Source organism: Typha latifolia, chromosome 14 (assembly GCF_019914945.1).
Source record: "Typha latifolia isolate L0001 chromosome 14, TyphaL0001v2, whole genome shotgun sequence".
Classification (NCBI taxonomy): Eukaryota; Viridiplantae; Streptophyta; class Magnoliopsida; order Poales; family Typhaceae; genus Typha; species Typha latifolia.
The window spans coordinates 3667077-3682857 of NC_133099.1; the positions used below are offsets into that span (position 1 = coordinate 3667077).

The 15781-nt window shown below is 38.1% G+C and overlaps 1 protein-coding gene across 1 annotated transcript in view; it reads left to right on the top strand.

The window, feature by feature from the left end:
• Window positions 1–15781, top strand: part of LOC140800845 (probable protein NAP1) — a 31879-nt gene that overhangs the window by 10048 nt on the left and 6050 nt on the right. Inside the window, exons 10-18 of the mRNA XM_073155737.1 lie at window positions 1602–1646; window positions 1736–1878; window positions 3727–3859; window positions 4354–4464; window positions 4529–4607; window positions 9411–9604; window positions 10613–10758; window positions 14788–14869; window positions 14994–15104. Of these exons, the coding sequence (XP_073011838.1) occupies window positions 1602–1646; window positions 1736–1878; window positions 3727–3859; window positions 4354–4464; window positions 4529–4607; window positions 9411–9604; window positions 10613–10758; window positions 14788–14869; window positions 14994–15104 (1044 nt within the window). The remainder of the gene's footprint in view (window positions 1–1601; window positions 1647–1735; window positions 1879–3726; window positions 3860–4353; window positions 4465–4528; window positions 4608–9410; window positions 9605–10612; window positions 10759–14787; window positions 14870–14993; window positions 15105–15781) is intronic.

Genomic DNA, 15781 nt, shown 5'->3' on the forward strand with positions numbered 1-15781 from the left:
CGCTCGAGCTCACGTCGGGTGCCCCCCGAGGGAGGGGAAGAAAGAGATCGAGTCTCTCTCTCTCTCTCTCTCTTCCCCTCCCTCGGGCTAGGGCACCTGATGCGAGCTCGGGCGACGGCGAGCGACGACAGGGAGCGACGATGGGGAAGGCCAGCGGCTACGGCGACGACCAAGGTGTTACCTTTTTCTCTCCTTTTCTTACGGCACGGCTGGCAAGTGCCGTGCCTGTGGCACGTCCATCGTTGGTAATGATAAAAGGAATATATTTAAATCATGTTAAGGGTAAAATTAGAATCAATTTAAATTTATATTAAAACTTAGATTTTATTTTTATTTTATTTATTGGGGGAATAAACTTGGTTAGGAATAAAAAAAAGAAAAAGATGTTTGGCTATTGAACTTGGCCAGGGGTCCCTGACCAAGTTTAGGACCCTCCTTGAACCCAGTGCAAACAAGGGCTTATAGACTGGAGGAGTAGGTTTAACATGTTCCTTCACCCCAACATTATCGGCGAGATTATATTGATCAAAGCGGCACTGAGCGGGAGAAGGAAGAGAAACATTGGGCTAATTTTTTTTTTTTGGGTTAAATTTCTGGTTATTACAATCTCCATAATCTTATTCTGATTTTTCATGTATTAGTAATTTGCATGATAGGATACTTTGGTGAATAGAACACGTAATCACCAGTTTAGTATTTGTAGGGCCGAGTTAGCTTCTCAGAATCATTTTATCATACTATTAAATTGGAGATTAGATCAAAGTTAACCTTAATGTTTTTTAGAAAGAGCTGGAAATTTGTTTTAAGTATAGACAGATGACTTTTGATCATCCTACTCCTTCAGCTGTAGAACACAATTAAGAACTACAAGCGTCTTACCTTGAATGTTAGCTCCTATTGTGGATTATCATTTCGTCATCCTTTCACTATATTCTTGTATGATCTATACTTCTGTAGTGATGAAGTGCTAGAATATTGAGCATTAATGCTCTTTTGGTAGAAAAGGTTGGCTGTTAATATAAGATCCCATTATCTATACCAAAATAGTTTTATGGTTTGTGCTAAGTGCCCACGACTCTCCTAGTTGCATGTTGTACTATATAATGTTTTACGTATACATTGATAAGTAATACCAGAATACTATTAAGGCATACATGGATGCTTCCTATCAAGAGCCCGCAATATTTGAGAGATGGGGTGAAGGTCTTTGCCATTGGTTCACTACCTGTGCCTTGTGAGCATTTCTTTTTTGTTGCCTTAGCACTTACACATTTCAGATGCTTTCCATTTCCAGGTTTACATCCATCCTATAGTTGCGGAACTAATTGAATGTGTAATTTAAGTGAATATAAAATCTATAGCCAATTTATCTATATTACCATGGACATCCTTTCTTCATTTGTTTAATTGTCTCTATACTCTAATTTGATTGATTGCACACTGTTTGTCTTCTTAGATGATTGATGTGTGGTAGCTTTTCTTTCAGTATTATAGATGTTCCTTTGCATTTTTGCAACCATCCTGGTAATTATTTCCTTCGTGATGGTACTTGGTTCTTCTTCTTCTCCTTTTCTCATTATGTATAATGTTCTTATTTCTAGGTTGTATTGAAGGAGCATTTAATTCTCCCATTATTTAGAGATGAGGTAATTAACTATTCTTTTCTGGTGCCTAAACTCTAAAGTTGTTCTTTGTTTTCGAATGCTGATGATGTTTTCTATAATTGGTTATGTAGTACGAGCTACTTCATGAAGATTATCAGCTTTATGTTCTTCCAAGGGTCTTAGAATCAAAGAAGTTGGCCAAATCAGGACGTGCTAAACAAAAGGAAGCAGATCTTGAGTATAATGTTGCAAAGCAGGTTGAGAAAATGTTAAGGTATGTCGATCAACTGTATTAATATGCATTTATTTGCTGTGATCATCTTTTAAGATAGTTGATTTTCTGATTATGAGTCTGTAATTTCAGTATCTTATTAGAAAGATATACTAAATTATAAATTACTTTGCTGGGACACGCTGGCATTAGACATTGACTGAAGGGAGAAGGAACATACTCCCATATTTGGAGTTAATTTAGCAAGCTAGTGAGCAAATTTGGAGAATCCAGTGATAGTTTCTTAACTATTTGAAAGAACTTGGTGCACTAATTGACCATAACCAGATCTCCCTGGTGAGGAACCCAGAAGTATGGGTGTTAATGAGCCGAGCTGGAGCGAGCCGGCTCTAGCTCAGGCTTGGCTCAAAATTAATTTCCAACCCTACTTTGATGTTTTGGTTTTGCTCAGCTCAACTCTAGCTGAGCCAGACCGAGCCCGAGCTTGATTAGAGGAGGAGGAGGAGGCGGCGGGGACGATGGCTTGCCGAATGAGGAGGAGGAGGCTGAAGGAAGAGAAGGAGGTGGCCACGATTTGTTGATGAAGGAAAAGGAGGAGGTGGGCTTGTTAGAGAAATTTTTATTAGATTTAAGGTTAGGGTTAGATAGAGATAGGATAATAGTAGCCTTCGGATCAAAGATCAATGGTTATAAATATATATATATATATATATATAATATAATATTAATAAATATTATATTTAAGCTGACCCCAAGCTGAGCTCGAGCTGCTCATTTATTTTGACACCCTCACCCAGCAGGTGCCACACTAAGGTGACTCTAAGTACAAGTCAATTTAACTGGGCTACTGCCCCTAAGTTATTTTTGGTGCTAGACTATTGGTCGTTTGTTCCCTGAGATATTGCAGTAATCATAGATGCATACACCTTTGAGATAATTGATGATAAAATATTCTTGCTGTTCGGAAACATTATATTATTATGCTTATTATTTGAAACCACTTTTTTCATTAATCTATTCAGCTAATTCAGATAAATGTTGATCTTGTTGATAGCTACGAATATTTTTAATTAAACATGCATGGCTATTATACGTGTTGCACAAGATAATTTGTCTTTTATGCTGATTCATTATGTTTTTCCATCAAGTCATGTTGCATCTCATGACCTTTTGAAAATATATTACATATTATTTCAGCATCTATATCTCTGGTGTAAAGCTTAAATAAGTTGCTACAGGTTACTTTAGAATCACTTCTTGATACAATATATAACCTCATCTGTGAGCCTTATCGTGCTTCTGAGACCTTTCCCTTGAGGCATGAGGAGAATAATCCTCACATGAGGTTTCTAATCAGTGGAACATAACAAGTTGTGCTCTGTGAAAACTAAAACCAGTATGATGATGTCGAAACTCAACTTGATTGCGATGTGTTTACTAATGCATGTATACATTTGTAAGTTCCCATTCTCTGCTACATGTGATTTATGGAGATGCCCACCAGAAAATGCCACCTACCATGTCCTTCAGCAATATGATTGGATAATCTAGACTGGCCTTTTCAGGACAGGTCAGCTATAAAGGACTTGAGCTTGCTTCACACCAAGCACATGTGGATCATGTGTTATTGTGTGCATTGGAGGAGGGTCTTCAGTGAGAGGTGTAGTTAACTTGTGTGTCTTCCAGGCAGTAGCTTCTATTTCATAGTATTGCATCATATCTATTCATCTTGCTTTTCTTTCTCAAGTCTTTACACTATTTCTCGTTAGCTACTCCTGACCATTTCCAATTTCACTTGTCCTCTTGGCTGTTTGATATTGAGATTCCTTATTTAATGGTTACATGCCCAATGGATTGCCATGTTAAGAGTATGATGATTATTTGTTGCAGTGAAGTGCACGAACAAGCGCTGATATCTTGTGATGCCATACATCGTGAAAGGAGAATTCTATTAAAGCAAGAGATTGGAAGAATGGTTTTATTTTTTGCTGATCAACCTAGTTTATTGGCACCTAATATTCAGGTAATGCACTACCTGCTGGTTATGTTTATCCCATGTGCTAAAATCTTTGTGAGAAACCTACGAGTCAAGTGATAGCTTGAATCCAGCATGAGTTGATGCTGGAAATTAGGTATGACATGTGCTTCAGTAAATTAATAATTGGAGTTTCAATTTAATCCAACTTGATGGCTTGATTCCACATGACTTGGACGATGCAAGGGATGCTCATCGAACTATTCCAGTTATTATGAGACCTTTAATATCTTATGTAAATCCTTAGGAGCTGAATTTTCTACTCACTTTTGAAATTAGCTATTTTACTTCTTGAAACAGGGAGTAAGACTGAATCAGTTACAATGTCTTATGAACTGGGGTTTTAAAATGTAAAAGATATTCTTATTTATTCAGATCTCCATTTTCCTGTTTATTTGTGTGAATGTGCCAGTGTATATTTTGATATTCTTTAGATTACAATTTTTGATCATCTTTAATGGTTCTGTCTGCGATATGTACAGATGGTCTTTTCTGCACTAGCTTTAGCTCAGTGTGAGATAGTTTGGTACTTTCAACATGTTGGAATTGCATCATCAAACTCCAAAGCTATGCGGTTGAAACCAATTGACATTGTAAGCTCTAGTTACTTCTGCTTTATGGTTTTGTGATATGAAATTGCTGATTTACTTTTTCCAGGATGCAGCAGATCCTACTATTGGTTTCCTTTTAAATGGAATGGACAAACTTTGCTGTTTAGTTCGAAAATATATTGCAGGTTAGTCTGAATATCTAGTCGTTAATTTCTTTGTAATTGATGATGGTACAGAAACATGTTTGCACGTCTTTCAGAGAAACCCATCTGCTGTAGGTGGCAGTGTTGGTGCTGAACCTACTTCTGAACATAGACACACATTTTTGCCATATTTTCTGTTCTCTTCTCACCTTAGACTTTTATATAACTACAATGAGAAGCAAGGAAAACATTAATGGGGGGTCTTTTGCATGTGAGCTATGTCAAGGGTATATATTGCAGTTAGAAAGATGTCCTCTACAAGCTATATAATGTTCATGGCATCAATCCGATTAGTCCCCTTCTGTAATTACATTTACCGCTGTTAGAATATAAAAAATTAGAACCACCTTTCTCTAATAGATTGAACTTTTAGAGAAGATGGTTATCTAACATCATGTTAGATTCGAATCCCACCAGGTCTATCTGTCATTTAAAATATAAAGTCTCTACACATTCAATTCACATCCACTTCATTGGACTATTAAAATGTCTTAAGCTGAAGGAGAGGGCTAGAATATAAAATGTTAGAATTACCTTTCGACACAACTTGAGCTTTGAGAGAATGGTTAGTGAACCTTCATGATTATTTTGAGTATGAGTAATCTATGGTTTATCCTATTTCCAACTGAAACAGAGATCACAGTGTACTAAAGAAAAGCGGGTAGGTTATGCCTCCTATCTAGTATCTAGTGCTTACCTCTGGAGATTTTGTATTTTATCTTTAAACCAGAACTTATTTGTCTTAACTCCATCTCATTGGTAATTTTATCTATATACTGTTGTATCACATGATATTTTTGGGATGCCTTCATTGTCACGACCCAAAATCGGAATCATGACCGACCATGCACCTCAATACGCTTGAGATACACAAAGCCTTACTAATACTTTCTAAGTATACAATGGCAAAAATAAATAAACGGAGAGGATCTGCTTTATTTAATTTAAACTAATTGCAATGAAAATAAAACAATGTCATTATTACTGTCTCTAAACAAAATTAAATTAATAATTAATTTAAAACATAAGACCAAAAGAATTAAAAGGTAAATAGGAAGGTCCTAAGTGGAGGTAGGGTCTCGGTGCATCTCGCTCAGTTGCCACGTTGATCTTTACCTGAAATAATAAAGGAGGAAAAGAGAAATCTATGAGCCAACAACTATAGCTCAGTGAGTAGAATTCACTCAAAAACCAAATAATTCTAAAATTTATAGTGTTAAATAAAATCCAATTTCAATAATATAAATGACAATTTTCAACAGGCATGCTTTTAAAATAATGACAATGATAATGGTAGAGAGTCATAACTTGTAACCTTGCTCAGTTTCAACATATTAATATCTTTTCAATGTTTATAATATCATTTGTCTCAATAGGTCTATATCCTGTGGATCCACATCAACTAAAAGTCATCTCGAGATGACACTCAAGACTTTTCCTCATAGCTGATCTAGTTAGGGTCATCAGGAGGTGTCACTGTGTAATTAACGCACTCCGTCTTTTCCACTAACCATTGAGAGAGGTTAGTCACCTTAAAAAGTTTCTGATTCATCTAGGGACTGTTTCTTAACCCCGCCAGAATCACCTAAGAAAGTCACCGTAGTAATCTGATATATGACTTTTTTCTGGACTTTCAGATAGACTTGAGTCACCATGGAAAGCCGCAAGGGACCTATAGTGAGATTGTTCTTTAAGTCATACTAATATTAATTTAATTTTTTTTTACTAAAATTTGTAATTTGCACAAGGTATGTCGATGCACCGAGTATAATGATTAATGCACACAGAAAATGTAATAAATAAATTTGCACATAAGAATAAAATAAATAAATTTGCACACAGCCAAATTACACGGTCGACAAAGACGAAGTATAATATAAATAAATATGTGAGCAAATCCACTCACCTAAGTCTAGGCAATACAACTGAAAACTCTAATCCCTAGTTCACGTGCTAAAAGTCACCATCTTCAATAATAAATAACAATAAAATTTTTAAATTGAATAATATCAAAATTTCTAAAATTTAAAACTATAAAAAACTAAAATGGGTTAAATTACCCATTGGATTGGGTTGGGCTGCTGTCTCGCAGCCCACACTAATAAATCAATCGGTCTGGGCCAAGGCCTAGCCAAAATGCAATGGACTGGGAGCTCACCTTCCATTTAAGTGGTTCGGGTCGGGTCTTTGGATCCGAAATCCAGACCCAAACTTGAACCCGCAAACATAAGAAAAAGGGTTGGCTCAGGTTAAACTTGAGCCCAACCAAATTCCTCCCCACGATCGATGTGATGAAGAGAAGATAGAGAGAGAGAGAGAGAGAGAGAGAGAGAGAGAGAGAAAGTCCGCGGTGACTACCGGCCGGTGACAGTTCAACGGCCACACCTCAAGCTCCCCGACGCTCTTGTGACGCCGCCATCCTCACGAGATGGAGGAGAAACCACAAAAGACGATTGACTCCATGGCTGACGGCGATCGGAGCCACGAGGGCTCCAAAAGTGAACGCCTATGGCACGAGACCAATGACAAGAGGCTTTCAGTGGTGAAGCGATAGCGTCCCGAAGCTGCCGGTCGGCGTGATTCGCCGACGAAGCCGAAATCTCACAAATTAGGTATTTCTATTTTAACCTATTAAACTGAAATTAAACTTGAGGAGTGGGAGAGGGCTTACTAAGGAGTCACGTGGTGGTTTCCGATGGCTCCGATGGCACTCCGACAGGTTGATTCCATGGCGTGACTCCGACGGTGAGAAATAAAAAAAATGAAGGAGGAGAAGAAGAAGAAAAGGGAAAGAAGGCTGGGGTTAAGGAGAGAGAGAATTAGGGTTAAATTTATAGAGTAAAAATCCAAATTTAAACTAGATTTGGATTTGGCGAGATTTCTATGGCCGCCTCGTCGCATGCCGAAGGGGGTTGCACGTGCACCCTCTTCTCTCTCAAATTTTTTTTTTTTTCAGTTCTCACATTCATGGAACTTAAAAGATTTATTAACCAAGAATTTCTAATTTGTAGCTGGTTCCAATTCCAAAAGTTACCTATACTATAGTCAATATTTGAAGGCAATTTGATACCATGGTCGGCACAGCATGCACGACATGTGCCGGCTGTGCCGCAAGAGAGGGAGAGAAAAAGAGGAGGGAGATTACTCACCTTTATTCTTAGACCTCGTCGTCGCTGCTCTCCCCACCATCGTCGCTCATCATTTGCATGATGATCTGTAACTTAAGTCTTTATTCACTCGCCCCAACCTGCTCAAAGTCTTCTTTCTCCTAGGGCTAGGGCATTCGCATGGAATGCGATGGTGCTTTCGTCGATGGAACTCTCCGGCACTCGAACAACGGGCGATGATGGCGACGAGATCGCTGCTAGGAGGGTGCTATTCGGCACCTCTTGTGCCACGTGTAATACGTCGCTAGCACAGCAAGTGCCAGTTGGCACAACCATCGTTGATTAATACATAGTTAAGCGCACTACCATTCAAAAGCAGTTTCTTTTTATTGAGAAAAGAGGGTGAGGATGGTCTTTTATATTTATTAAAAGGGAAAAACTATATAAGAGGGGAGAGGAGAGGAGAGGAAGGTTACAGTGAGAGAAAAGAAAACTTCCCCAAGGAGAGGGGGACTTTGGTGGGAAGGTAGCCATCCACCTCCAAATTTGAGGGAGAGATTTGGAGGCTGATGAAAGTTTTAGCCTCCCTGCAGAAAACCCGGCAATTGTGCTATTACCACAGCAGCCACTTAGCAGGTTGAGGGAGCTTATGTTTCTTCCATTTAACAATTTAAATTTTAAATAATCCAATATTCATTTCCTGGATAGAGGTCATCAAATAAAGAAAAGCAAAAAAGGATAGAGGACATCATATAGTGTAAAGTATGGCTTGCTACCATGCACCATGTGGTCACTGATGCATCATTACCACAGTCTCTCTAGAAATGGGTACGTTTTGCTGCCCCCTGATCCTATGTTGGAAGAAGCCTTCTGTATGGGCCATCCTTATGGTTTGTTAGCTATTGACATTTTATCGTGGGACCTCTCATGTGCTTGTTTTGCCATCTTGGATTTATGCACCATTTCTAGAGTGCCGGTGTTAGGTTGATAATCAGTCTTTAAATGCCAATTCTTACAAGATCCTTCTCAAATTTGAGTGTTTCTTTCTAGCTGGCCTCGCTTGTTGCAAAAGAAGGCTTGGATAATGATAAGGATGTTTTAATTCTGAAAGCTTCTAAATGTTGAACTGCTATTCAGCATTCCTTGTGCTGTTTCCTAGTCCTTTTTACCCAAAGGTTGACCTGTTTTTGAAAGGCAGCATGGATATATTACCCCTCTTTTACCGATGAGACTGGAGAGATATTGAATGTTCACGTGGATGAAGAACAATTGTGGTGAATAGAATTGAACCCATTTGTAGGCTGAATTTAATCCACAATCTTGTACTGCTGAATGAGCAGTCTTGGCCTTGTACATCTTAATCTGCAGCATGAACATCTAGAAAAACAGAGGAAGTGTGTAAGCCTAACTAGTTTTACCTTCCAGGTGATCTAAAAAGTCTCTTGAACTGTGAAAGATAACAGATTTTAGTCATCAAGTATCAACCACAGTAGGAATTAAATTTAGTGTCAACTTTTGCTGGTTGGCTCTAAATGGATGTATTTTTTTTCTGTATAAATTTGAAAGTTGGTTTAATAAGTTTCCTTTGCAAACATTCTAGCTAAACAGGAACTTTAAACTAGACTAGAGAGAAACTTTTTTGGAGGTACATGCTTACCACTTGCTTATTTCTTTGCAGCAATAAAAGGTTATGCACTTTCATACTTATCATCATGTGCTGGAAGAATTCGTTTCTTACTCGGTACTCCAGGAATGGTGGCTCTTGACCTAGATGCCACGTTGAAGGGACTCTTTCAGCAAGTTGTGCATTGTCTAGAGAACATTCCAAAGCCTCAAGGAGAAAGTATTTCTGCTATTACGTGTGATTTATCTGTAAGAAAGATTTGCTCTTGTATTAGAGATTTTGTCTAATGTGCTACTTTAGACTTAAAGGATGTGATATCATTTCTATGAGTTACAAAGTTGTTTGCTTTGCATACTTTCTCTGAGATCTACAACAGGTAAGGAGAGTGAGTAATAACTAGATTAAGTCCATGTAAAGTCTCTGGATATGCTCTCAGATGTCTAGAAAGCATAGGAAAAATATGGTAATTCAAGATTTCAAATTTCAAACTTGGTGTGGGAAACTGGAAATCCCAGAGAACCTTGTCTTCCTGTTTCTTGAACGAGAATGACGGCATTTGTCTGGACATATATTGTGTAGTTCTATCGTACATGACAATGAGAAGTCTTTAATTTATTCTATGTACATATATCCTTCATATCAGATACAAACTTTTGTGATTCCTCCTCTCCATAGACATCTATTTTGGCTGAAGCTCTCTTAACTGCTTGGCTTTCATTTGCTGCAATAATATCTGTTTTAATAGTTTGTGCAATGCAGCAACTTCCACTCAGCGTAAGAAGGCATTTTGCCACTTAAGATACTTTTGCAGACCCATTCCCTATACCAAGTAGCAGTCAAAAGTTTGTCTCTATCTTCTTAGTGCGTAATTGAGTTACTGTTAGAACAGAGTGATGGAGTGTTTTGTGCATTTTCCTCAAAATCTTGCTTCCCGCTATCTCTGTTCTCTTCAAATTTTGAGACTCGTCCTTTATGGTACTATTGTAGCATAGTATCAAAATCATGATCGAGAATGAAAGCAAAGATAGTTGCTTTGTCTTATGCAATAGACTATTTGGTATGTACTACGTACTTGGTACCCAAAATCTAAAAATATGATAAACAATAGGCAAATTGCCTCTTTGCTACTATCCTGATCACCATGTTTGCAAGATGACTACAAGTGTTTTCATTTCATGCCATTTTACCTAGAAAATTTAATTTTGACAGAATTATGTACTTTCTTATTACTTTTATTTTGTTGATTTAATATGCAGGATCTGCGTAAGCACTGGTTATCAATTTTAATGATCGTCACATCTTCACGATCATCTATAAATATTAGACACCTTGAGAAGGCTACAGTATCCACTGGAAAGGAAGGCTTGGTATCAGAAGGAAATGCTGCCTATAATTGGTCAAGGTGATGCAAGGTTTATAAATTAATATATTTTTATTCTTGTTTGATTGTCTTGATGATTATGATATTCAATTGTAAGAATTAAAACTGTAGTGTTGCTATTCTTGGTAGTTATTGGTCATCACCGGTGCCTGGCTATGAAGCACGGATAAGGATATATGCTGATATGACAAATCTTAAAAAACAAGGATACAATATGCTTAGGATATGTAGCTCGTGGATATATATAGTTAACTTTTATACATAAATTTCCTAAATTGAGGAATTATATATATTTTCGTTGCATATGCTAGTTTATATAAGGAGACCTTCAATTTATCCACTAAAAGAGCTACCATTAATCAATATATTACATAGCATAGTACTAACTAATATGTAAGACAAATGAGCAAATTCAATCTATTAGTTGGAAGCAATTGATCGTTGTAATGCGATTTCCTAATATAGGTTAGAAAATAAACAAGCAAATTCAATCTTTTCACAAAGATAAATCATTTGGATATGATAAGAAATAAAAGGTAATGATCTCCTTCAATTTGATTCACATCAATAGGAATTTGGAAAGTATAAGTATCCGAGAAGTATCTGCAACATTAACTTCTTTTTAAGTAAAGAATATTTAATATGTATTTTAAAGTATTTGATGAGTATCATATCGATAACAGATAAAAAGAGGGTATGGAAGTATCCGATGAGTATCAACATCAAATTTTCTCTCATTTTTTATTTATTTATTCTATCTCCCTTCTCTTTCCCTCTCTCTCTTCCTTCTCCCTTCCCCCCTCTCTCTTAGTTTTACTCCCTCTCAATCTCTTCCTCTCACTCTCCACTCTCTCTCTCTCGTCTTTCTATCTCTCTGTTATTGCAACAGGTATTTGCTGCAGTAACAAAGATTAAAAGAGAGACAAAGTCTTTCTATCTCTCTGTTATTGCAACAGGTATTTGCTGCAGTAACAAAGATTAAAAGAGAGACAAACAAAAAGAGAGGGAGGAAGATCGGAGGAAAGAAAGAGAGGAAGAAAAGGAGAGAGGGAGGCTATAAAGAGAGAGAGAGAGAGAGAGAGAGAGAGAGAGAGAGAGAGAGAGAGAGAGAGAGAGAGAGAGAGAGAGAGAGAGAGAGAGAGAGAGAGAGAGAGAGAGAGAGAGAGAGAGAGAGTAGGGGTGGCAATCCGGTCGGGTTAAGCGGGTTCGGATTGGGTCAACTTTACCTTGACACAAACACGATCCTATTAATAAATGGGTTGTATTTGGTAAACACGAACACGATCCGATTATAAACGGTAACACGATCCGACCCGTCTAATCCGTTTAAGAAAGGGGTTGGGTTAACACGACACGCTAACATGATCCGTCTAATTCGTATACTTAAACAGGTCATGTTAACCCGACACGTTAACACGACCAGTCTAACCCGTTTAATTTAAAATTTAATATTTATTGATTTATCCTATATAAATGGTGTATTGTACATACAAAATAACCTATTTCCAACTCAAAATTCATACAATATCAAAATTACAATCCTAATACATATATGTCCATCTCTTGAGGTTTTCATGATTACAACATCAAAACTCATACAACTCAAAACACACTGTTAAAAAAATGAGTTGAAACTACAGCTAAAAACTAAAAATTTGTTGAAACAGCAACGACGTGAAGGTGGATGGTAGCGGCAGTGAGGGTTAGGGAAGATTGGGGGTTAGGGCAGATGGGGAAGAGATTCGACGAGGGTGAGGGGGTTGGAGAGAGAGGATAGAGAGGTGGGAGGCACCCGGACGGAGGTGGAGATGGAGGTGGCAGTCGGGAGGGACTGTGGGCGGAGGTGGTTGGAGAGATTCGAAGAGAGAGGAGGTGCGGAGGCACCCTTAACTCACCTATATGTCACCTTAGCAGAAGCCACATCGGCGGTGATGGCGGCAGGCAGCAGCTATGGTGAAGGACAACATCGGCGGTAAGTGTTAGGGCAGATACGGAAGAGATCCGACGAGGGTGAGGGTGTTGGAGAGGTTCAGAGAGAGAAGAGGTGGGAGGCATTCGGACGGAGGCAGAAATGGAGGTGGGAGTCGGTAGGCACCGCGGATGGAGGCGGTTGGAGAGATTCAGAGAGAGAGGAGACACGGAGGCATTGTGGATGGACGCCGGCGAACTCTCGGGGCAGAAGGCAGGTGGAGACTAGCGGGAGGCGGCAAACGGCAGTCGGAGAGATTGGAGAGAGAGAAGGCGCGACGAAATTTTTTTGCTGTTTTGGTGAGATGAGGCGGCTGCTGCTGTGCTGGAAAGTGGAGAGGATGAGAGGGTGATTGAGTGAATGATTTAGGTTTTAAACTTTAGTTACCTGTGTGTATCTAAATGGGTCAAATGGGTCAATTATATAAACCCGAACATGACCCAGTTTACGAGCCGAACCCAATTAAGAGCCGGGTTATCGTGTCAAGTTATCGGGTCGGGTCAAGATTTGCCACTCCTAGTAGAGAGATGAGAGAGATGTGGCATAAGAGAGAGAAATAAAGAAATTAGAGAGATGAGAGGGAGAGCCCGTATCGGGTATCGGCGATCCGGCTGATACTTGGACTGGTTTCAGCCATTTATTGGTGCCACCCCAATCCATTTCGGCCGATTTGGAGTGGGATCGGCTAAAACTTGGACCCATGATTTATACATTAGCTGAATGTAACCAAACAGTGATATTCATAATTGGAGAGGGATTAATGAGCTTCAAGTTTCAAGAGTTAAGTGCAATCAAGGTCCCCTGTGAATCGTGAAATTGTCTTGTTGCACAAAAGGCCATTGTCGTCTTCGTAGATGCTTTAATAGTGAAAAGGGCATTTTGTTAAGTTAGACAGAAATTCTAACACTTGCTTACTGGTTAGGACCTCAGGGTGGTTAAGTGCAAGATTCAAATTCAAGGGGGTACCTTGATTCTAGGTCTTACCCGGGGGTAAATTGTAATTATTATAAGCTTAAAATTAGCTTGCTAATGCTAAGACATGCTGATGAGCAATGATCAGTGAATATAAGCCTAAAAGTTCTCTGCATTTTCCTTTCAGGCCATGCGAGCAAACTCAAGGGCTGACTGTTCTAAAATGTCTACTGACGACCCATCATCTTTAGAAGTATTACCATTCTAACTTCTAAGAAACAGCTGACCGCAGATAAAATTTTCTCTGCTTTTAATTAATAATGTCTGGAAAGTCACTAACAAATAAATACTTTAATTAACATTTGTATATCGATGCCACTACTACAATCCATATAAGCATGTTTATGAACTTGAAGTGTCAATAAATAAGAAATGCATATGGACCTGCATATAGATAATTCCCTGCCGATTTAGGTTTACCCAGAGAACAGCTCAAGGTTGAGAGTGTATAAAACTCAACATGTTATACTAATATACTTTATTTGGTTATCAAGCTGATGCCAACCTTACAGAGCTGTTACCAAAAAGCAGCTAAAATTATAATGATAAAAATAACCAAACAGGAGGGGCTTGCTGTGAAACTCTTTCAGATGACACCAAAGCTATATCAGATGTTTTAAGAGGAAGTCACAGAATGTGTGCAGTTGAAGGGCTACATAGTGTACATATGCATCAGGTGATAGCACCTGCACATTGGTAGACACAAATGTAGCCAAGGGACGATGGACCCTTGATAAATGGCATTGTAGTAGCTACTTATATCCTAGACTAAACCATATCAGGGATGACAGTAGATAAGTTTTGTATCAATCTTGTAGCATTATGATATATTAGTTTTACTACAAGATATATCATAGGCATGCTTCAACAGACATCTTATGCTTTTATTTGCTACCTAACAATCTGTAGCATCATGATATATTAGTTTTACTACAAGACTGCGGAAATTTTGATATTTTTGTTTATTTATCCACATCAAAGATGACATGTAAATAATTATTCACTTTGGTTTGACTGTTTTCATGGTTAATTTTCTGCCATATTTGCTTCATATAGAGTTTGTGTATATTTCCTTTTGGTCCGCTCACTATAATGTATTTATCTGCTAGATGTGTGGATGAACTTGAGAGTCAACTGTCAAAGCATGGAAGCCTCAAAAAGCTATATTTTTATCATCAACATCTTACAGCTGTAAGCATTTGTTTAATTGTTGCTAGATCGCAACATATTAATATTTTAAATGCCTTCTCTTCCAAAACATGTACCAGATTTTTGTGTCAATTGTTGTCCCTATGCCAATAATTGATCCTAACAGGTTTTCCGCAACACAATGTTTGGTCCGGAAGGACGTCCACAACATTGTTGTGCATGGCTTGGAGTAGCTAGTTGTTTTCCAGAATGTGCCTCTGCAATCGTTCCAGAAGAGGTATTAGTTTTTACATTACACAAGTTTTTGAAAGCTAAAAAGTAATAACTGCTACATGGTTGCAACATCGAGAATAATTATGTCCTTATGCAATAGATGATAGACAAGATTTTAAAAGACATCAGCAATACGTAGACTGCCAAAGTACCATCTAATGTATGTATGTTAGGCTGGTGCATATAGAGACATGTGGTCTATCAGATGAACTCTGGATAATTGCCTAATCTTATGTCTTAAGAATAATAAATGAAAAGACAACACATAACAGCTACCTTCAAGGATTGATGTGCTTGAGGGATATGAGTTGTGCTGATTTTGTCTTGGCACGACATGTGTCATGGCATGTACCATGTCAAGCCGGTATCAGTAGCACATTGCATGACCTTAATATGCCAATAAAATAAATTTTGAACTTTTTTAGGGCCTTGAAATAGGTTTTAGGAGCTAAATTGTCTTTGTCATTAAATATTAGTTTAGCAAATGCAGTTTATTATAGAAAGTGATAGATCTATGAGTATTGATACTCTCTCTATATAGATGCTTATTATTTACTGGTACTATATGTATCGACCGTGCCAATTGGCATTGCAATCCTTGTGTAGCTTACGAGTTATATTAGGTTGTCAGTTGGTAGATATTTCAAACTATTGTAACATATATGTTTACTCTAGGCGTGA